Source organism: Hyperolius riggenbachi, chromosome 1, assembly GCF_040937935.1.
Source record: "Hyperolius riggenbachi isolate aHypRig1 chromosome 1, aHypRig1.pri, whole genome shotgun sequence".
Taxonomy (NCBI): domain Eukaryota; kingdom Metazoa; phylum Chordata; class Amphibia; order Anura; family Hyperoliidae; genus Hyperolius; species Hyperolius riggenbachi.
The window spans coordinates 318,248,970-318,273,351 of NC_090646.1; the positions used below are offsets into that span (position 1 = coordinate 318,248,970).

At 43.5% G+C, this 24,382-nt stretch overlaps 1 protein-coding gene across 1 annotated transcript in view; it reads left to right on the plus strand.

Annotated features, from left to right (window-relative positions):
- Positions 1-24,382, plus strand: part of POLR2B (RNA polymerase II subunit B) — a 470,934-nt gene that overhangs the window by 288,485 nt on the left and 158,067 nt on the right. Inside the window, exon 12 of the mRNA XM_068233836.1 lies at positions 12,829-12,925. Coding sequence (XP_068089937.1) covers positions 12,829-12,925 — 97 coding nt within the window. The remainder of the gene's footprint in view (positions 1-12,828; positions 12,926-24,382) is intronic.

The following is a 24,382-nucleotide window of genomic DNA, read 5'->3' on the forward strand; positions in this document are numbered from 1 at the left end:
ACTTTTGACTGTTTCCATTTAGGATGTTGGAAACATTAGGAGGTTCATGGGCATGATCTGTTTGGGGCTCATGTCCCCCTTTGGATAAGGTACATACAGTGGTGTGAAAAACTATTTGCCCCCTTCCTGATTTCTTATTCTTTTGCATGTTTGTCACACTTAAATGTTTCTGCTCATCAAAAACCGTTAACCATTAGTTAAAGATAACATAATTGAACACAAAATGCAGTTTTAAATGATGGTTTTTATTATTTAGTGAGAAAAAAAACTCAAAACCTACATGGCCCTGTGTGAAAAAGAAAATGCCCCCTGAACCTAATAACTGGTTGGACCACCCTTAGCAGCAATAACTGCAATCAAGCATTTGCGATAACTTGCAACAAGTCTCTTACAGCGCTCTGGAGGAATTTTGGCCCACTCATCTTTGCAGAATTGTTGTAATTCAGCTTTATTTGAGGGTTTTCTAGCATGAACTGCCTTTTTAGGTCATGCCACAACATCTCAATAGGATTCAGGTCAGGGCTTTGACTAGGCCACTCCAAAGTCTTCATTTTGTTTTTCTTCAGCCATTCAGAGGTGGATTTGCTGGTGTCTTTTGGGTCATTGTCCTGCTGCAGCACCCAAGATCGCTTCAGCTTGAGTTGACGAACAGATGGCCGGACATTCTCCTTCAGGATTTTTTGGTAGACAGTAGAATTCATGGTTCCATCTATCACAGCAAGCCTTCCAGGTCCTGAAGCAGCAAAAAAACCTTAGACCATCACACTACTACCACCATATTTTACTGTTGGTATGATGTTCTTTTGCTGAAATGCTGTTACTTCTACGACAGATTTAACAGGACACGCACCTTCCAAAAAGTTCAACTTTTGTCTCGGCGGTCCACAAGGTATTTTCCCACAAGTCTTCGCAATCATTGAGATGTTTTTTTAGCAAAATTGAGACGAGCCTTAATGTTCTTTTTGCTAAAAAGTGGTTTGCGCCTTGGATATCTGCCATGCAGGCCGTTTTTGCCCAGTCTCTTTCTTATGGTGGAGTTGTGAACACTGACCTTAAATGAGGCAAGTGAGGCCTGCAGTTCTTTAGATGTTGTCCTGGGGTCTTTTGTGGCCTCTCGGATGAGTTTTCTCTGCGCTCTTGGGGTAATTTTGGTCGGCCAGCCACTCCTGGGAAGGTTCATCACTGTTCCATGTTTCTGCCATTTGTGGATAATGGCTCTCACTGTGGTTTGCTGGAGTCCCAAAGCTTTAGAAATGGCTTTATAACCTTTACCAGACTGATAGATCTCAATTACAGTACTTTTGTTCTTATTTGTTCCTGAATTTCTTTGGATCTTGGCATGATGTCTAGCTTTTGAGGTGCTTTTGGTCTACTTCTCTGTGTCAGATAGCTTCTATTTAAGTGATTTCTTGATTGAAACAGGTGTGGCAGTAATCAGGCCTGGGGGTGACTACAGAAATTGAACTCAGGTGTGATAAACCACAGTTAAGTTATTTTTTAACAAGGGGGGCAATCACTTTTTCACACAGGGCAATGTAGGTTTTGAGTTTTTTTTCCTCACTAAATAATAAAAACCATCATTTAAAACTGCATTTTGTGTTCAATTATGTTATCTTTGACTAATAGTTAACGGTTTTTGATGAGCAGAAACATTTAAGTGTGACAAACATGCAAAAGAATAAGAAATCAGGAAGGGGGCAAATAGTTTTTCACACCACTGTAGATGCTGTGCTTCTGGTCTGGCTAGGGTTGATATGGATCAGTTTCTCTGTGATCTTAGCAACAACCTCCATAATATTTAACTGACCCATACAGTCAGTCAAGATGAGCTGTCTTTTTTTAAATCTGACCATTTGGAAGAGAGATAATTTTCTGCTGATCTGCACCTATTGAAAACTCACAGAGAGTGATGCCCTTTTTCAGGCCGCAAGTTTTTATCCCGGGATTGTGAAGAGGGTCATCCCCTATGGACAGTTTGTCCGGGTTAAAGGACAAGTGACATCTATGCTAACCTAGAAATAAAAAAATACATATACAGTGGTGTGAAAAACTATTTGCCCCCTTCCTGATTTCTTATTCTTTTGCATGTTTGTCACACTTAAATGTTTCTGCTCATCAAAAACCATTAACTATTAGTCAAAGATAACATAATTGAACACAAAATGCAGTTTTAAATGATGGTTTTTATTATTTAGTAAGAAAAAAAACTCCAAACCTACATGGAGCTGTGTGAAAAAGAAAATGCCCCCTGAACCTAAAAACTGGTTGGGCCACCCTTAGCAGCAATAACTGCAATCAAGCGTTTGCGATAACTTGCAACGAGTCTTTTACAGCGCTCTGGAGGAATTTTGGCCCACTCATCTTTGCAGAATTGTTGTCATTCAGCTTTATTTGAGGGTTTTCTAGCATGATCCACCTTTTTAAGGTCATGCCACAACATCTCAATAGGATTCAGGTCAGGACTTTGACTAGGCCACTCCAAAGTCTTCATTTTGTTTTTCTTCAGCCATTCAGAGGTGGATTTGCTGGTGTGTTTGGGGTCATTGTCCTGCTGCAGCACCCAAGATCGCTTCAGCTTGAGTTGACGAACAGATGGCCGGACATTCTCCTTCAGGATTTTTTGGTAGACAGTAGAATTCATGGTTCCATCTATCACAGCAAGCCTTCCAGGTCCTGAAGCAGCAAAACAACCCCAGACCATCACACTACCACCACCATATTTTACTGTTGGTATGATGTTCTTTTGCTGAAATGCTGTTTTACTTCTACGCCAGATGTAACGGGACACGCACCTTCCAAAAAGTTCAACTTTTGTCTCGTCGGTCCATAAGGTATTTTCCCAAAAGTCTTTGCAATCATTGAGATGTTTGTTAACAAAATTGAGACGAGCCTTAATGTTCTTTTTTCTTAAAAGTGGTTTGCGCCTTGGATATCTGCCATGCAGGCCGTTTTTGCCCAGTCTCTTTCTTATGGTGAAGTCGTGAACACTGACCTTAATTGAGGCAAATGAGGCCTACAGTTCTTTAGATGTTGTCCTGGGGTCTTTTGTGGCCTCTCGGATGAGTTTTCTCTGCGCTCTTGGGGTAATATTGGTCGGCCGGCCACTCCTCCACGTTCATCACTGTTCCATGTTTTTGCCATTTGTGGATAATGGCTCTCACTGTGGTTCGCTGGAGTCCCAAAGCTTTATAAATGGCTTTATAACCTTTTCCAGACTGATAGATCTCAATTACAGTACGTTTGTTCTCATTTGTTCCTGAATTTCTTTGGATCTTGGCATGGTGTCTAGCTTTTGAGGTGCTTTTGGTCTACTTTTCTGTGTCCGATAGCTCCTATTTAAGTGATTTCTTGATTGAAACAGGTGTGGCAGTAATCAGGCCTGGGGGTGACTACAGAAATTGAACTCTGGTGTGATAAACCACAGTTAAGTTATTTTTTAACAAGGGGGGGCAATCACTTTTTCACACAGGGCCATGTAGATTTGGAGTTTTTTTTTTCTCACTAAATAATAAAAACCATCATTTAAAACTGCATTTTGTTTTCAATTATGTTATCTTTGACTAATAGTTAACGGTTTTTGATGAGCAGAAACATTTAAGTGTGACAAACATGCAAAAGAATAAGAAATCAGGAAGTAGGCAAATAGTTTTTCACACCACTGTATAAGTAGATAAATACTAGTTCTACTTACATTACAGATGTATTACACTGTCCACGTTATGATTCCTGTGAATTTTATAAAGGAAATGCAGAGAATCCAATTTTAGACAGTTGCTATCTTGGTTACCTTTGAATGAAGCTAATCCTGACATCCTTTTCTCCCTCACTCTTTTTTTTTTCTCCTCTTGCTAATTGTGTATTTGTTACCTGCCCCCCTCCGAGTCTTAAGACACTCCCACTGTCTATACGAGGAAGTGCACTGTCTTATGTCATTAGAAGGAGGGGGAACTAAAGGGAGGAGGAGGAATAGATTATAGATAAAAAGATCCCCCAGCATGCAACTGTTTGGCAATGGCAATTAAAGGGCCAGTGCTCCTAAGGTATAACTCCAAACCAAAAAAATTAAAAGTTTTGAATGCAGGATTAGCATATTTATCACTTAATACAGTTGCTGTTGAAATTTGATTTTTATGGTGACAAAAACTGCTGTGAGTGTCATAACCTCAATAGAGAACTTCATGGGATGTGCTAGGTTTGAGGCTAGAGGTAATTCACCTCAACTCCTTCAGGACAGTGTTGAACATTTGGAGAATGTGGAGAGAAGTGCACTGCTTGAGCCCAAAAAGAGAATGAGAGGCAGGTATCTACATGAATCTGAGAGGATGGTGTCTTGATACTGCACCAATTAGAGCTAGTTGAGAGACCTCCTTTTGAGACACTGGAGATTTTTGATGGCAGACAGTGTTCTCCCCAATTCTCCGCCCAGCTAATTTTGCTGAGCGCCCAGCGGTCTTTCTCGCTCTCCTCCTCACTCTCCTGCTGGCCTGACAATGCTGCAAACCTGAATCTTGTAATTCAGACAGCATCTTCTAGGGGCAGCAGCGCTGTACACAGGTACAGCATATTATCTATGCTGCTCACATGCTATGAGAGAGCTGTTAGCGTGTGCCTCTCATCTTCATTAACCACTTGCCGACCTCCCACTACCAATTGGCGGCGGCAAAGTGGCACCCCCATGACAGTGTAATGCCAATTGGCGGCAGCACCTGGGGGACTAATTAGCCGGGGATCGCACACGCATCCGGCGGCATTAGGCTCCGCCCACACGCGACGGCAACCTGCCGGCTGTTTAGAAGCGCCGGCGGGTTGTTAACCCCTCGATCGCCGCATGCAAAGCGTATAATACACTTTGTAATGTATACAAAGTGTATTATACAGGCTGCCTCCTGCCCTGGTGGTCCCAGTGATCGAGGGACCGCCAGGGCAGGAGGCAGCCCCCCTAGTAAGCACACTGATCCTACCCCGCCCCCTGATCGCCCACAGCACCCCCCGATCACCCCTTCAGACCACTGTTAGCACCCAATCACCCCATGCCTTGGAAGCTCTTCCAAGGCATACCATAAACATAGAAAATAAAAAAAGAGATGCTTCACATAGCGTGTACACACCCAGCGTGTGAACACTCTACAGATGGTGGAAGCCGTCACCTTAAGGATTAGAATATACGGAATAGGTTAGGGAGCCTGCGCACCTCCCTACAAATGCCTGCTTACCCTTAGGCTTCTTGTAGGTCAGCACACAACGGCAGCCATTGCCTCCAACTCATACATCCTGTATCTAACAAGAAGCTTGACATAGCGTAAAACAGTAACTTTATTGGAAAAAATTGCCCTGCTCAAAAGCTACGTACAGGAACAACACTTGTATCATGGCATATAACACACTCTCATACTGGCCGTCGGTCACTGTCCTGCAGCTCTGTTCGTCCAAGTATAGTGTAAGGCTAGCAAAACAGCGTGCGTCCTAGCTCCGCCCTACGTGTTTCGTCACGAGGGCGTGACTCATCAGGGGCTGGACGCACGCTCAGTGAACTCTGATTCTTAAACTTCCTGCCCTGCGTCTCCCTGCGTTCCAAGCAGAGGACCCTGTGTGCGTTCTAGCGTCCCCGCCTCTCATAGTCAGCAGGGGGAGTTTATCAGATTGCGTACTTATCACTGATTTCTTTTACAATTAGGTAACACTGATGCGAGGAAGTTACATATACAGATCTTACACAGTTATAAATAAAAAATTCAAAACATTAATAGTATCCTATCATAAACATAAGCGAATCCATAATAGTATGCCTCAGCATATAAGCCAGCGATTAGGGCAACTATAAAACAACCAATGAATATAAATATATTGAACATTGGCATTTCAAATGGGATACATGTACACTTTTTTTAGGTCTATGAAGCATGGTCAATAACAACAATATAACCACTAGCCAGTCATCTCATCCAGATCTTACAGTCTCAGTGCCTGGAATGATGTTCACTCTGTCAGGGGCGCGATGTTGGTGTAGCAACACCCGAAATCGCAGCCTACCCTGTTTGCACCATTATTGGGAGGGCGATGATGGTGTGGAAACACCCAAATTTGCAACCTACCCAAAGTGCACACAATATTAATCCCCACAGCTTAATCCAATATTCGTAGTACATGGATTATCGATGACAGCCATAAAGGTAGTCATTAACTCAAAATATGTACAACTGTATGCTAGTCTCCTACTCTAATATTATACAGCTGCACACTATGTTTCCCCCCCCCCCCCCGGTGTACTGTATACATCTATTCTCCCCTGTAATCACCCACTGATCACCCATCAATCACCCCCTGTCAGCACCTGTCACTGCCACCCATCAGATCAGACCCTAACCTGCCCCTTGCGGGCACATGATCACCTGCCCACACCCTCAAATCGCCTGCAGACCTGCCCTCAGATCACCTCCCAAGTGCAATGTTTACATCTGTTTTCCCCTCTAATCACCCACTGATAACCCATCAATCACCCCTTGTCACCACCTGTCACTGCTACCCATCAGATCAGACCATAATCTGCCCCTTACGGGCACCCAATTACCCGCCCACACCCTCAGATCGCCCTCAGACACCCCCCCCCCATTATCACCTCCCCTGTGCATTATTGACATCTGTTCTCCCCTCTAATCACCCACTGATCACCCATCAATCACACCCTGTCAGCACCTGTCACTGATACCCATCAGATCAGACCCTCATCTGCCCCTTGCGGGCACCCAATCAACTGCTCACACCCTCAGATCACCCTCAGACCCCCCCTGATCACCTCGCCAGTGCATTGCTTGCATCTATTCTCCCCTCTAATCACACCCTGATCACCTATCAATCACCTTGTCACCACCTGTCACGGCTACCCATCAGATCAGACCCTAATCTGCCCCTTGCAGGCACCCAAACACCCGCCCACACCCTCAGATCGCCCTCAAACCCCCCGACACCCCCCCCCCCCGATCACCTCCCCAGTGCATTATTTACATCTGTTCTCCCCTCTAATCACCCACTGATCACCCATCAATCGCCACCTGTCACTGCTACCCATCAGATGAGACCCTAATCTGCCCCTTACGGCAACCCAATTACCCGCCCACACCCTCAGATCGCCCTCAGACCCCCCCCCCCGCCCCCGATCACCTCCCCAGTGCATTGCTTGCATCTATACCCCCCTCTAATCACAACCTGAGACACCCATCAATCACCCCCTAGCACACCTACCCATCAGATCAGGCCCTAATTTGCCCCGTGTGGGCTCCTGATCACTCGGCCAAACCCTCAGATCCCCCTCAGACCCCCTTCAAATCACCTCCCCAGTTCATTGATTGCATCTATTCTCCCCTCTAATCACCCCCTGAGACATCCATCAATCACCTCCTGTCACCCCCTAGCACTCCTATCCCTCAGATCAGGCCCTTATCTGCCCCCTGCAGGCTTTTGATCACCTGGCCAAACCCTCACCCACCCCACTACAGTGACAGAATTTTTTTTTCTGATCACTGCTGGTCTCTACTACTTAATTGTGGCTGAGACCAACCGTTATGCCACACGATATGCAACAGCCAATCCAAGAAGCTACCATGCCCAGCCTTTTCGGTGGAAACCACTCCAAGTTTACAAACGTAAAATTTTTTGGGGCCTTCTCCTTAACATGGGTCTAGTCAAAAATAATGTATTGCAGTCTTATTGGTCGACGCACCCAATACATCACATGCCCATGTTCTCTGCTGCCATGTCCAGGTCACGATTTGAGAACATCCTGCGCTTCCTGCACTTCAGTGCCAATACAACCTGTCATCTAAGAGGCCACCCTGCTTATGACCGGTTCCACAAAAATTCAGCCCCTCATAGACCACCTGTCATCAAAATTTGCAGATGCTTATACCCCTGAGCAGTCATTTTGAGGCATTTGGTTTCCAGACTACTCCTCACGGTTTTGGGCCCCTAAAATGCCAGGGCGGTATAGGAACCCCACAAGTGACCCCATTTTAGTAAGAAGACACCCCAAGGTATTCCGTTAGGTGTATGAGTTCACAGATTTTATTTTTTGTCACACGTTAGTGGAAAATGACACTTTGTGGGGAAAAAAAACTATAAAAATCAATTTCCGCTAACTTGTGACAAAAAAATAAAATCTTCTATGAACTCACCATACTCCTAACGAAATAACTTGGGGTGTCTTCTTTCTAAAATAGGGTCACTTGTGGGGTTCCTAAACTGCCCTGGCATTTTAGAGGCCCTAAACCGTGAGTAGTCTAGAAACCAAATGCCTCAAAATGACCTGTAAAATCCTAAAGGTACTCATAGGACGTTGGGCCCCTTAGCGCACCTAGGCTGCAAAAAAGTGTCACATGTGGTATCGCCGTACTCAGGAGAAGTAGAATAATGTGTTTTGGGGTGTATTTTTACACATACCCTTGCTTGGTGGGAGAAATATCTCTGTAAATGGACAATTGTGTGTAAAAAAATAAAAAAAAAAATTGTCATTTACAGAGATATTTCTCCCACCCAGCATGGGTATGTGTAAAAATACACCCCAAAACAAATTATACTACTTCTCCTCAGCACTACGATACCACGTGTGACACTCTTTTTCAGCCTAGGTGCGCTAAGGGGCCCAAAGTCTTATGAGCACCTTTAGGCTTTACAGGGGTGCTTACAATTTAGCACCTCCCAAAATGTCAGAACACTCTGCAGTCTAGCTCACCCCAAACCATCTCGATTGGGTTCAGATCTGGTGACTGTGGAGGCTAGGTCACCTGGCGCAGCACCCCATCACTCTCCTTCCTGGTCAAATAGCCCTTACACAGCCTGGAGGTGTGTTTGGGGTCATTGTCCTGTTGAAAAAAAATGATGGACCAAAAATGAGCGCAAACTGGATTGAATAGCATGCCGCTGCAAGATGCTGTGGTAGCCACGCTGGTTCAGTATGCCTTCAATTTTGAATAAATCCCCAACCATGTCACCAGCAAAGCACCATCACACCTCCCCCTCCGTGCTTCACGGTGGGAACCAGCCATGTAGAGACCATCCGTTCACCTTTTCTGCGTCGCATAAAGACATGGTGGTTGGAACCAAACATCTCAAATTTGGACTCCTCAGACAAAAGCACAGATTTCCACTGGTCTAATGTCCATTCCTTGTGTTCTTTAGCCCAAATAAGTCTCTTCTGCTTGTTGCCTGTCCTTAGCAGTCTTCTTCCTAGAAGATATTCTACCATGAAGGCCTGATTCACACAGTCTCCTCTTAACCGTTGTTCTAGAGGTGTGTCTGCTGCTAGAACTCTGTGTGGCATTGACCTGGTCTCTAATCTGAGCTGCTGTTAACCTGCGATTTCTGAGGCTGGCGACTCGGATGAGCTTATCCTCTGCAGCAGAGGTGACTCTTGGTCTTTCTTTCCTGGGGCGGTCCGCATGTTAGCCAGGTTCTTTGTAGCATTTGATGGTTTTTGAGACTGCACTTGGGGACACTTTCAAAGTTTTCCCAATTTTTCGGGCTGACTGGCCTTCATTTCTTAAAGTAATGATGGCCACTCATTTTTCTTTACTTGGCTGCTTTTTTTCTTGTCATATTACAAATTCTAACAGTCTGTTCAGTAGGACTATCAGCTGTGTATCCACCTGACTTCTCCACAACGCAACCGATGGTCCCAACCCCATTTATAAGGCAAGAAATCCCACTTATTAAACCTGACAGGGCACACCTGTGAAGTGAAAACCATTTCAGGTGACTACCTCTGGAAGCTCATCAAGAGTGTGCAAAGCAGTAATCAAAGCAAAAGGTGGCTACTTTCAGGGGCGTAAATTGGAATCGCCGGGCCCTCCTCCCCTCTGGGGCCTGCTCAGAACCATTTTGGGGGGGCTGGAGGGGTCACAGCATGAGGGGAGAGCTTGGTGGCACGTTGGTGGGGAGAGGGAACGGTCCCCCCCCCCCTCCCTCACCTAGGGCGCTCCCCTCCAGCATTGAATAAAGTGTATGCAGGCGGTGGGGCAGCGGCAGATACATATCTTCCATGCGTTACACGGATGTTCCTCTCTCTAGCTTCTGACACGACTTCCTGTATAAACAGGAAGTCGCATCAGACACTAGAGGGAGAAACATCCGTGCTGGAGTGCACGGAAGGTATGTATCTGCCGCTGCCCCGCCGCCTGCATACAGTTTATTCAGTGCTGGAGGGGAGCACAGAAGGGAGAGCCTGAGGTGAGGGACCACCGACGTGCCATCAAGCTCTCCCCTCATGCTGCGACCCCTCCAGTCCCTCAAAAACGGCCCTTGGCCCCCCCCCCCCCCCCCTTGAATCCTAGGCCTCAGGTACTAAAGTCTAGTAAAGACTTGAGATGCAGGGTCTCTTTAAGCATAGTTTCTCGGAGAGAAATTATGAAGTCATTTACAAGAAGCATGTTCCTCTAGAAGCACACATAATGGGTTATTAGGTCTAAATGTCCCGACATTCAGACTACGAAAAGGTAAACAGAGCCGATATTTGGAAAACATTGCATTCCGTGCATCTAGGCATAAAGCACTGGCACACTAGATGATGATGTGGGTCACATGATGATGTGGGTCACATGCCCATGCCCGCCAATTGTAGGCTTGGGGGTATAGCTCGGGTGATGTCAGAATTTAACTCTTTGATATTCATATAAAAGTAAGAGATGGGATGGCAGAGGGATCTTCTTCTTCTGCATGCTATCCTGCTCTCTACGCTTCCTATTTAGAATAATAGCTTCATGTCTGTATGCTGTAAATATGTGATGTACATAGGACATAGGAAAGACTGTTTATACTCTGAAGAAATCAACATGTAACAAAAGATGAATGATGGTATAACTCTGATTGCTGTATAAACCCCTTAAAGGTGAAGGTGGCTGTCTCCGCTCTCCCCCCTTTATGCTGTCGCTGTGAGTTGCAGCTCTAATGAGTTGCTGGTGCCGGAGTAAAAGGTGTATTGTGCTGTTTCCAATAGCAACCCATGTGTAGGTTCTTACAACAGTGTGAATAGTTTTTTTTTTAAATGGTTCCATAGAAATTACAATTAATAGTCAGTGTTTGTAAACACTGATGGATGACGGAATGTATGGCTGATCCATCTGTAAGGGGTAGTTTATTATTGTTTCAGAAATATAACTGCTGCCTACCTATTTATCATTGGTGGGTTTTGCAGAATTGCATTACAGCTGCCATCCTCCGTAGTTTCTTGTACTCGCACATGTTAGCCTCTGCAGAGACGCCGGAGTCCAGTTGCCGGGCAATGACGCACATATGTTATGTGCTCACTGTCACGATGCCCGGCGTCTGCCTGAAATCAATCTGTGGTGTCCTCCCTGTGTGGGATTCCTACAAGACACTACGGAGGCTGGCAGCTGTAATTTATAACTGCTGTAACTGTGATTCTGCAAAACACCACTCATACTAGGCATCAGTTATATTTCTGGAACAATAATGAAAAAAAATTACCCCTAACAGATGGATCAGCCTTACATTCCGTCATCCGTGTTCACAAAAGCTGGCAAATAAATGTTATTTCTATGGAACCATTTATTTAAATTTATTCTCCTCGTGACTGATATCCTTTAAAATGACATCAGTGTAAGGCTCTCATCTTTTTCAGAGTTAAAGTTGCCATACATCACACGACTTGGCGACCGATCGACAATTTGATTCAATTGTTATAGTTGGATCGGATAAAAATCTGTGCTTCCAAGTGCATGCCCGATCGACGATGCAACCAATTTCGGGCTGAAATTTGTTGCATTAATTGGTTGGAAATGCTGCAAGATGTTCGGCCGTCGTGGTCGGGCTGGTGTGTGGCGGTAGTGGCAAGGAATATTCGGACGAACGCAATGAAACCCTGACGCTGTCCCATTTTGTGGTTAATGTCAGGGCTGTGGAGTTGGAGTCGGATCAGTTTTGGGTACCTGGGGTTTGAGTCAGTGGTTTCATAAACACTCAGGAGTCTGAGTCGGATTTTTGTACCAAATCCACAACCCTGGAAAGAATTAGACTAAGGAGTCTGAGTCGAGACGTCTGAGCCACTTTGGGTACCTGGGCCCATATGCAATTCACTTTTTCACTTGTGTTTTCTCCTACGAGAAAAAAAATTCATTTTCGATTTAAAATAATATTTTACCACTTTGCAATGGAAAAAGTATCAAAAGGTAGGTAAAAAGTACTATCAAGACTATTTTGAGCATTTTCTTCCTTGCTGATGGTTTAAAAGTCATTTTATCAACAAGTTTCAAAATATCACCTAGGAGAAAACACAGGTGAAAAATTGAATTGCATATGGGCCCTGGAGTCAGTTAGTGGTTTCATAAACTGAGGAGTCGGAGTTGGATGATTTTTGTACTGACTCCACAGTCCTTGTTAATGTGCTGTGCCTTCCGGGTGCTGTCCTCGGTTCATACATGCGCCCCACGTAGTTGCTGGCGTACACGGCGCGTGTGTGATGTCACACACACATCCACTTTACTCTGGCAACCATGTGGGGCATGTGAATGGACGGAGGATCCCAGAGCCAGTGGCAGAGGTGGATAGGTAATGTATAGTGCACTGGACACCGGGGGGGGGGGGGGGCACATTGACCATTGGGGGGACAGCGGCAAGGTAACAGATCTCTCTCTGATCAGATTTGATCGGAGAGAAATCTGTCTCTTGGTCGATCTGCCCATACATCATCTGATGTATGGGCACTTTTACTGCTTTTTACACTGGGAGATCAAAATAGTGACAGTATATTTTTAAATTCATGTAGTTTGACTATGAAGTAAACAGTTATTTTTGTTATATTTTTGTGTTTTTATATTATAGGTATCAATTCTATTGTAGCCATTGCTTCATATACTGGATACAACCAAGAAGATTCTGTCATCATGAACCGATCTGCTGTAGACAGAGGTTTTTTTAGGTTGGTTGTGGTTGTTTTTTTTTATCAAATTCAATCTACTAGAATTAATTTTGTTTTAAATATTTTAACCACTTACATTTCCATTAATATTTCCTGATCACTGCATTGCTGAATCTAAGTAATTCTACCTATGAATGAGAATTAACTTCATTGGGCTTATTGAATTTTATTGGTCTGTCTTTTGGGTCTGTGATTTTAGCAGTTTCTCTGTACATTCAATGCAACATAATTTTTTATTTTTATATATATTTATATATTTTTAGGTCAGCTTACAGGAGCTTCCTGACTGTCTCTAACGTTGTTAGCCTCCTGAGCGTTATGCCGCTCAGAAGGTTTTGCTACCTTGAGTCCCCCGGTGTAAATCTAATCGGTTTAGTGGCTTTATTACAAGTTAGCACTAGGCTAGCTTGTTTAGGTGCCCCCACCCCCCCCCCCCCCCCGATCACCCCCTAATTCACCCGATAGAGCCGCTATATACATTACCTAGCCTCTATCCAGCAATGGCGCAGCCTCCCCGCACAGCTCCGTTCTTCTCTATGGGGAAGATCCGTACATGACGTCATGCGCAGTCTCGATCCTCCCCATAGCATAGAGAAGAGTAGAGCTGTGCCTGGGAGGCTGCGTCGATTGCTGGAGCCAGGCTGAGTAATGTAAAAGTGGCTCGATCGGGGGATCTGGGTGTGCCGGCCACCTATACTAGCTAGCCTAGTGCTAGGTAACCTGTAATAAAGCCACTAAACCTATTAGATTTACACTAGGGGACACCTGAGGCCAACAAAACCTCTTAAGCGGCAAGCCCGACACAGTGTCGGGCATACCACTCAGGAAGTTAAATTTAGTAGGCTTAAATCATAGTTGATGAAAAAAAAAAAAAAACTATAAAAAAAGAAGCTAGAAATCCTAGCTGGTTAACAAAGGAAGAACTCTGATGGGGAAGAGCGGATCCGAGAAGAATTTGAAGACAGAAGGACCCATACGCAATTAACTTATTCTCCTGAAATATCTCCTAGGAGATGATTTTCATCTTCTCTTTCAAATAACTTTTCAGCATTTTACAATTGAAAAAGTACCCAAAAGTTGGTGAAAAAGTACTGTAAAAATGACTTAGAGTATTTATTTGGTTGCAAGTGGTTTAAAAGGAATTTTATGGCTGATCAATCAAGGAATAATGGCTCTGTACACTTGTCCCTCAGCAAAAGTGGCATCATCAGGCTTAATTTCCAAAGAATTTACAATAACTAACGGGACCCGACAAGGCTGCCTCCTTTCCCCACTCATCTTCACCCTTATAATGGAAACACTTGCAGTTGCCATACGCTCAAACTTCGATATAAAAGGTATTCCAACAAATGACTATCCTCATAAAATAGGACTATTTGCAGATGACACAATTTTAGCTGTTGCTGACCCTTTTAAACTACCCCCCCACCACCACCACCACCACCACCAACACACATGAATATCCCAAACCATATTTCTCACATCATTAAAGACCAGTATCCCTTCCCTTGGGCCTCTGACTCAAAAATTAACTAAAAAAGCAGCAGACTTATATAAAGCCAGCTTCATTCCTCTCACTCAAAAAACGAAATTAGAACTAAAAGACCTAGCCTCACTCACATCACCTATCCTGGGCTTGGAGAATAATGGCATTTAAAATGCAAACCGTACCCAAAATCAGATACATATTAACCACTTAACGACCAGCTAACGCCCATAGGCGTCAGCAGGTCTTAAGTGGGTTACCATGGAAACCTTTCCATGTCAGTTCACGGAGGGTGTCTCCGTCAACAGCCGGCGAGCCGCCGATCGCGGCTCGCCGGCAAAATATAAACACGCGGGGAAGAAATCCCAGCTGTTTACATCATACGGCGCTGCTGCACAGCAGCGCCGTAGGGCAGATCGGCGATCCCCGGCCTCTGAATGGCCGGGGATCGCCGTCATTTGATAGGCTGAAGCCTATCCTACAATGCGCAGGACGGATATCCGTCCTGCGCACATCAGAGCCATAGCGAGAGGCAGGAAGAGGTAGGGAGGACGGAAAACGCTGCGGAGGGGGGCTTTGAGGAGCCCTCCCCCCCCCCCCCCCGCTCGGCCACACAGAGAGGCGGCGATCAGACCCCCCCAGCAGGTTATCCCCTGGGGAAAAAAGGGGGGGGGGGGAGTCTGATTGCCCTGCTGTATTCACGATCTGTGCTGCGGGCTGCAGAGCCCATGCAGGACAGATCTCTAAAACACAGCCCAGTCCTTAAGTGGAACAGTCAATATTCTGGTAAGATTATCTTTCTTTAAAGATATGCATAAGCTGATAGTGCGCTATATCTGGCAGGGTAAAAGACATAGAACAGCATTTAAAACTCTGTCACTTCCTACAAAACTAGGCGGTTTGGGAGTCCCTTGCAATACCGTCTTTATACCATGCCTGCAATCTCGAGATCTCTAAATCTTGGTGGCCCAAAACACCAGAAATACCTCTATGGGCACAAATTGAACAAAGTATTGTAAAAGGAGACCTAAGTAATTTTCTAGTGGCTCAACTTATAAAAAAAAAACAAAAAAACATATAAGCATCATATCTATCCAACTATTCAATCCTCAGTTGCCTCCTGGCGCTTCTTATTGAAACACAACTCCCAGGGTAAATTACTTTATTGAAAAATTCCATTATTAATTGCTCCGTATTTAGTTGAAAATATAAACTTAAAACACTGGAAAGCAACAGAGATTTCCGATTTTAATACCCTCCTTGCCAATGGAAGTTTAAAATCCGTTACGCAACTCCAGCCAGAGCTTCAGACACCTTCATCCAATTATTTTTCTCTTATACACAACTTAAAGCGGAATATAACCCTGCATTTCAACTTTGCTCTAAAACATTTACAGTATATTATATGCAACCAGCATTTTTTTTTTTTACTAGACCAGCATTGGAAGGGTTACACAGGGATTTAAAGTTCCTGGAGATTTCTGCAGACGCCTCCGAAGCTGAAATAGATACATTTTTTTTACATAAATGTATCTAAGTGTTGAATGTGACTCACTCTCTCTCACTGAGAAGGAGCTTGTGTCAGAATTCTAGCGGTTTTATTTATGCAGGAAAAGATGTCATATGTATATGTGTTAAGTTTTAATGTTCTATGCAAAATTTCATTGTAAAGTGAAAAGTTAGAGTACTTTATATTGCTCTGTGACATAGCATATTCCAGGCTGTGAGGCCTATAAGATTATTCTAGTTACAAAAAGTCAGAGCATTCTTGTTTATGCTAGTGCGTGGCCTTGACATTTAAAGAAGCTTCTGTGTGAAGACAGAGATGCAAGTTAAACTCACATTACTGCAGTAATTATATATGCACATATTCTTAATGCTTACACATATATTAATCTAAATATTAATGATTAATACAGACTCTTTAAAGAAAGAAATAGTTATTGTTAAACCCTATATAATAGAATCTATTACTTTAAAATATATTTAAAAGCTAGTGATGATTTGGGTCTGTGAAACCTTCTTGTGAGATTGTTTTAGTTTTAGAAGATGTTGACATGTTTCTTAGCTTGAAGGCCAAGGCCAGCAAAACATTTCCCAGACAGAGAAAGTCAAAATATGAGAGATATAAAAAATAAAACAAGGGGTTTTCCCAATTAGTTAAAGATGACTCCATGATGCCATCTGGCGTCAACATTATTAATACGGTTTGTTATTTGTTATGAAAGGCTGACCTCTGGCGGTTGAAATTAGATATTTATTTCTTCATCAGAAAGACAAATATATGGAAAAGGATTTTATATTATCAAGATTTAATGTGCAATTATTTCTTTTATGATTGTTTTAAGAAGAATTATAATAAGCTTTATATTTAAATGAGTATATTAGAAGCCTTGTATGTTTCAATAAGCCTTAAATTGCTGAAGGCTCTCACAGGTCTGGTTACAGTGTCAACCTGACCAATCTCATGTCTGGGGAAGTTCCAAGACATTCCAACATAATTAGCAGCGAACACTTTATCAGAAATGCGTCATGAATGACATTGTTTAGTCTCCATGTCTGGGTCAGCCAACAGACAAGATGGCTGTTGACGTCCATTTTTAATTAAGTGCGTCAGAAATGACCCTATATTAAATGTCAAGCACTCCAAATGACGTAAATTCCCACAAGATAAGGTAATTAAGAATTTATAAACAATAATATTGTGACTTAGGTAATCAAAACATGATAAAGCATTGACGCACGAAAGCTTAAGCCAATCAGAGCCTGGGATTCAGGGAAAGTCCAGATTAGGCAGCCATATTGCCTCCAACCCCTATAAAAGTAGGGCCTGAAAGCTCAAAGTTTGCACAAGCCCAACAATTTCCTGAGAAGACACATGAGGCAGAAGCTACCTTCCCACAAGTGGTTCTAGATGCTGAAGAGATGACAGAGAAGGGGTAATATGCTTAATATTCTGGTGATTTACTTTATTAATTTTTCAGCATTAAGTTTTATTAAGATGTTAGCAAGAAGTTTTTTAGAAGCTATTTTTTATGCTATTTCTTTAAGAAGATTACTACAAGTTTTACACAGCTACTAGATACACAGCTATTGATACAGATGAGACTACTTTTGATCTTATTCTACATAACACAACTGTTATATTACTTTTTGAATGTACTTAGAACAGGCATGGGCAAACTCGGCCCTCCAGCTGTTACGGAACTACAAGTCCCACAATGCATTGCAGGAGTCTGACAGCCACAGTCATGACTCATAAAGGCAACTGCATTGGGGGACTTGTAGTTCCGTAACAGCTGGAGGGCCGAGTTTGCCCATGCCTGACTTAGAAGATTGATAATTGCTTGGCTCTAAAGCCTTGATAAGATGGAATACTGTTATAAGGAAACACTACTTGGAACTGTTCATATTTTGTATATATGCTGTATGATAAGCAAATACAATTTTTTATATAAAATCATATACTGAGTGCTCTGATTCATTTCAAGGTATACCGTCAATCTATAATTACTGTTATAGAGGGTTCAGACCCCGCTATGCCGGATTTATATGATAGCAACGCTTTAAGGGCTGGTCCTTTGCTGAGTTAGCAATCATGAAAAAGGCAAGAACCGCTCAGGTTTCTGACACTTGGACAGCCAAAAAGTGTGTAACATTTATCAATAGATACATTCAACTAAATAGAATGTATCTATCTGAACGTCTGCATATCTCTCCACGGAACTTTAAACCTCTGTGTTTAACCCTTCCAATGCTGGTCTAGTAAAAAAAAATGCTTTTTGCATATAATATGCTGTAAATAATATTTTAGAGCAAAGTTGAAATGCAGGGTTATATTCCGCTTTAAGAACTTATATGGTCTTCTATTCAAAACTTCCTACCAAGCTTCCCTAAAGTTACGTCTACACGTAGCGATCCGGCGGCGATTTGACTTATCAATCGAGCTGCTGATGCGGCTCGATTGATAAGATCCGACAGGTCGGATCTCGCCAACGCCGATTCCCTGCTCGTTCCCCACAAGGGGACAAAGGCAGGGAATCAAGCGGAAGATAAGCGGCGCCGCCGGGGACGAGGGCTGATCGAATCCAACGCACACGCGGTCGAGCGGGGTCGCGGCGAGCACGCGCTGGTATGCGACAATCCGGCGGCTAATCGAGACGCCGGATCGCTCCGTCTAGATGAGGCTTAAGGACCTGTTTCAGTTTATTAAAGCATTATTTCAATAGGAGAAAAAGAAAATCCAGGAGCCACTTCGTCATCTCCAACTTCAATAAAAGCTTCAAACTTTAATTTAAATCTTCCAATAAAAGAGGCATGATATGCTATAAAAGACATGTAACAGCAATACTTATCAATCTGAGGTAGTGCAGGAGGTGCGGAGGCTGGTCGACGATCGTTTCGCCCCTCTATGAGGGCTTTCTCGAGACCGGTCTCGAGAAAGCCCTCATAGAGGGGCGAAACGATCGTCGACCAGCCTCCGCACCTCCTGCACTACCTCAGATTGATAAGTATTGCTGTTACATGTCTTTTATAGCATATCATGCCTCTTTTATTGGAAGATTTAAATTAAAGTTTGAAGCTTTTATTGAAGTTGGAGATGACGAAGTGGCTCCTGGATTTTCTTTTTCTCCTATTGAAATAATGAAATTATACTGATTTTCATCCGGATGTTGCCCCGTTGTATGAAATATATTGAGGAGGTACAAGGCATTTGTGTGCACTCACTCTGCTATTTTCTTTATTGATTGACTGATCAGTTTATTAAAGCCCTGGTTCCTTTAAAAAAAGGTATATCTCTATGCTATATGGAAGTATTTGGGTCTTCTGAGCATTGTCTCTTGAAATATATCAGATACTGGCCGTATGAATTGAAAGTAGATATTACCATTGAACAAATTCAACATGCCTCTACTCATATATCTAGATACTCCAGATGTATTACCCACTGGGAAACGTTCCAAAAGATCTTGCTACACTGGTATGTCACCCCGGTGCGCCTATCCAAGTTCAAAAAAGACCTCCCTCCTGATTGTTGGAGAATCTGTGGTTTTCTAGGTACGATACCCCATATATTCTGGTACTGTAGGCCCATTTTCGCCCTTTGGAAAGAAATCTCCTCCTACATCTCAACCAACATATGGGGCACCCTTCACATTGACCCTTCAACTAGCCTTGCTACATGTTGGTTTTGACTCTCCCTTCCCCCACCGCCTAGAAATCTCACAGATGTGATGTGTAGCAAGACACTTAATTGCATCCAACTGGCGTGATTCAAATCCTCCTCTGTTCTCACAAATCCGTGCTCAAACCACAGTTAACTTAAAGGGACTCCGAGCAGTGCAGAAACTATGGAAAGATGCATACCATTTTGAAGCTCTCTTTCTCGTCTTTCCAACGATATATAAACTTTTTGGCATGCGAAAGCAAATGCATTTTTGCATGAGCAATGCCTCATGATAAGCCAATTTAGCCAGATTTGCACACCCAGACTTGTAAGGGTTAAGCTTGGTGTTGAGCACCCATACATTTTCTTGTAGTAAGCATTTTGCAGTCTTTACCCTTTGGAGGCAGGTGATGGATGGCTTGCTCTAGGTGGTGTGAGCCCTGGAGTGGGCTGTCTGTGCCTGTCCTCCCCCGCCCCCCCCCCTTCTGGAGTGATGTGTGCGAGCCAGCCCTGAGCCCTCAGCTTGGGGTGACCCATACTTCACTCCTTTTCCATGCAGTGCCCCCAAGTTTATGCGCAGTAGCAGAACGCAATGGACATTAAGGTAAGTGCCTGTTTTAAATTTTTGGGAGGTGAGTGCGGATGCCCCCCCCCCCCCCGGCGCTGGCCACGCTTGGGGGGGTCATCCGCGCCACCTAGCCTCCCCCTCCGGGGTGACGCTGTGGTCCCTAGGCAGTGAGAGAGCCTGGGGCCCCCGCAGTCCCCCCGGTTGTATGGGGGCATTGGGAAGCCTCCCCGTGGCGCTCCTAGATAGTGCTATGTAGCATGAACTAATTCCCGCAGGGCAACCGCTTTGCGATATTCGTTTTTGACCCTGCAAAGTTTGGCATGCTAAAGCAAATGCATTTTTGCATGAACAATGCCTCATGATAAGCCAATTTAACCAGATTTGCACAGCCCCAAAGTCAGCAGCTGAATGGAGCTGCCGACTTTAAGGAAAAGTCGTCCTGTGTAATACAAGCATCTATGGAAAGATGCATACCATTTTGAAGCTCTCTTTCTCCTCTTTCCAACGACACATAAACCGCCACCCTACGCCTTTTAGTTTTCAATATTTTCGCGATCGAAATTGCTGCAGCCGCGATTTCGATCGCGAAAATAGCAAAAACTAAAAGACGTAGGGCGGCGGTTTATATAACGTTGGAAAGAGGAGAACGAGAGCTTCAAAATGGTATGCATCTTTCCGTAGTTTCTGCACTGCTCGGAGTCCCTTTAAACATGGAGAAAAAACTGTCATATCTCTAGTTAACTTTTCTTTGCCAATGCCTATTGTGCCTTCATCCTCTTAATTATTAGTGTCTATTATTAATATTATTGCCTCTTATACAAGAGCATTAACTACAGTCATATTAAGATATATTCTTATATTTTCTCCAGCTGTTCTCAATAGAAGTTCTGTTCACAACACTATTTGTTTGTACATTGTCATGCCAATTGTCTTCTCTTACTGATTATGCACCGCCTGTTCATTTATGCATTTTTGGCAATAAAAATTTAAAGTTTAAAAAAAAAAAAGGAATTTGAAAGCAAGATGTGCCCGAATTTGTACTCGTTCCAGAAGGTCGATGTCTTTTCTATAGTATGGTGCCTAAAACTGTTTGCCATACTATAGATGTGGTCTCACGAGTGATTTATACGTAGAGAGTAGTATACTAGCATCTCGTGAAATTATTTCTCATTTTATTCATGCCAGAATTTTATTTGCTTTAGCTAATGCTTCTTGGCATTGTATACGATTACTTAAATTCTTATCAACCAGTATTCCTAAGTCCTTCTCCAAGTCTGATGTTCCCAGCTGTATGCCATTTAATTTATATGGTGATCTACCATTAGTACGTCCATATGGCCGTAATGTAACAATCTGTTGTAATAGGTCTCTATCCGTCTTAAAGGAGAGATCCACTGACATGTTTAAAAAAAATAAAAATACTAATCCACTTACCTGGGGCTTTCTCCAGCCCGTGGCAGGCAGGGCGTGCCCTCGACGCCGCTCCGCAGGCTCCCGGTCTTCTCCGGAGGCTCACCCGACCTGGCCAGGCCGGCTTCCAGGTCGGGCTCTTGTGCACTCCAACGTACGTCTCACGCCGTCGCGCTGACGTCATCGGATGTCCTCCAGGCTGTACTGCGCAGTCCCACCGTGAGTGAGTGGCAGGAGCATGCGCACCCGCCTCTGATTGACAGGATGCTCTTGTATATCTTGTTTGTGTGTGACTCAGAATGGGCATTTATGTGTCCAGTTTGAAATAACTGGTTAAGGTGAACATAAAGAAAAAAATATTAATAAAAGTTTGATACCTTAGAAGAGGGGAGCCTCTAGATAGCCCATCATCCTCGACATCACCAAACCAGCGCTGGTCTTTTGCAATGCAATGAGAGCCCTTTGCTTTTGCTTGGTATTCTGAGCTATATACCAAGCTTGTTCCCCAGCCAAGCAGTGGTGCTAGCAGCAGTGGAGGACCTGAATGGTGGCGGAAGACACAGAGGACTGGGGAGTAGATCTAGAATGGAGGCGGAAAACAGTCGTGTGAGAACGGACACTGTCTGTTCTCATATTGCTGCATGTACTCCATGAGTGGTCTCTTGAAAAATCACGCTTGTTGGGAAAGTGCGCTCTTCTCCCTTTCCGGTTACGCTGCGCTCTGCTTAACATAGGATCCATTTAAACATCCACTTGAACCCCCCTGAATTGGAGCATTTTTTACTTAAGTGTGAATTCAAGTTTGTGTTCTGTCACTAGCAAAGAAACAAACAAACCAAAAAAAAAAAAAATCTTAAGGCCTGGGACACACTTGCAGCGGTTTTTGCCAGGATTTTGCACAGCGTTAGTGTCACAAAAAATACTCTTTCACTTGAGTAAGAATCACTGCAAAATTGCAGAAAAATCCCAACAAATTATTTTGCCTAGATTTGAACTTTGATCCGGAGGTAATGGTTGGTGGTTACCTATTCTCGCTGTTGCATTGGGCCTGGTTTGCAGAACATTTAGGTTATTGTAAGGGGAGTTTTTTTTAAAGGATACCCGAGATAAGAAGTATATGGAGGCTGCTTTATTATTTCCTTTTAAACAAAACCAGTTGCCTGGCAGTCCTCCTGACTCTGACTCTCTAATACTTTTAGCCATAGACCCTGAACAGGCATGCAGCTGATCAGGGACTCTGACTACACTGATTCAGGTTTTACTGTATTAGCCATATGCTTGTTCCAGGGTTTTCACTCACACTACTTATGCCAGAAGATCAACAGGGTTTTGGGGAAATTGCAGACCCTCCTTTCTCTCTATTGCAAATGTATTACTGTATGATATAAGTTGTTGGTAATGGTAATTTGGATACAAAAGATTAGAATCAGGTGCACAAGTCTTTAATAATAAATTAGTTTACCCCCTATTAGGTGGGAAGGCAAGGTTGCAAAAAATTCAAGCCTATTCCAAAAAAGAGCAATCCACCATTCGCCAACTATAATAGTACAAAACTTTTATTAATTTAATTCAGGTGAATCAAATCATGGCCCCCCACATCCCCAAACCTTGTTAAAAATACCCCTAGACACTCTGGATCCTCCACAGGAGCGCTCCTGACAACATGCACACTCACACCTGCACCACACTTTCTTTTTTTTTTTTTTTTTTTTTTTTTTTTTTTTAAACTGGGGCAGGCTTTACTGCTTTGTCTCCACCTAGGGGGTTGGAATCTACCACCCCGGTCCAGCCATGGAATTTAGCCCACGTCGCCCATGGTTCGGTGGGCTGGACTCATCCAGGAATCGAACTCACAACCTTCCACTTGGTAGACAGACGCACAGTAACCCTTCGCCAACACACCTGCCCACCACACTTTCTAAGCCAAGGACTAACTGTCCCTTTAAGCAAAAGTGTGAACCAAGCTGAGCTAAATAGTCTCTTCCAATCATGAAGGCATAATCATATCTTCTGAACTGCAGAGTTATTAAATTTCCATAGTCATGTACCATCGTCAATGACAATTCCACAGGCTTAAAGAGTAACTGTCGGGCATAAAATCAAAAATCAATTCTTTATTTTTATCTGGTAAACAAATAATGAGGATACTAATCAGGCAAGCCAAAAGTTAAAATCACTATTACTTTTCTTGTTGATAAATTATCATTCACCAGTTTACATGACTCTTATTTGGTACACAGAAAATTTGGTACAAAAAAGAGAAGTTGCAGGGCATGCTGGGTTGTCTTTTTTTGCTTCCCTACTTCCCCTCAGACTTAACTAATGCAGCCTGATTGGCTGAAGCCTCTTTCCCTCCTGTTTTCTCCTCCCACACCTCTGTTCCTCTCTGATTGGCCAAAATTTCTCGGGCTGAAACAATGCACTTTCAATAGTGATGGGCAGGCAAATCAGGCAGAGGAGACTAAGGGCGGATATTACATCACCACTGGCTTCAAAATAGCCACAGCAAATATGGAAACTGTCTAGAATAGGATTCTCTACTTATCCTTTATAAAATTCACAGGAATCATAACATGGACATTGCAATACATATGTTATGTAAGTAGAGCAAGTATTTATCTACTTATATGTTTGTTTGTTTTTTCCTGAGATAGTATGGCTGACGGCTCCTCTTTAACACTCTCCAGAGTAATGCTGGGCATACATGGAGCGTTTGCTCCTTATCAATCGATAGCTGATGGCTCGATCAATAATATCTGACAGGTCCGATGACCCGCCGGATTGATTCCCCGCTCGATCCTTGCGGGCGGACAATAGCGTGAATTC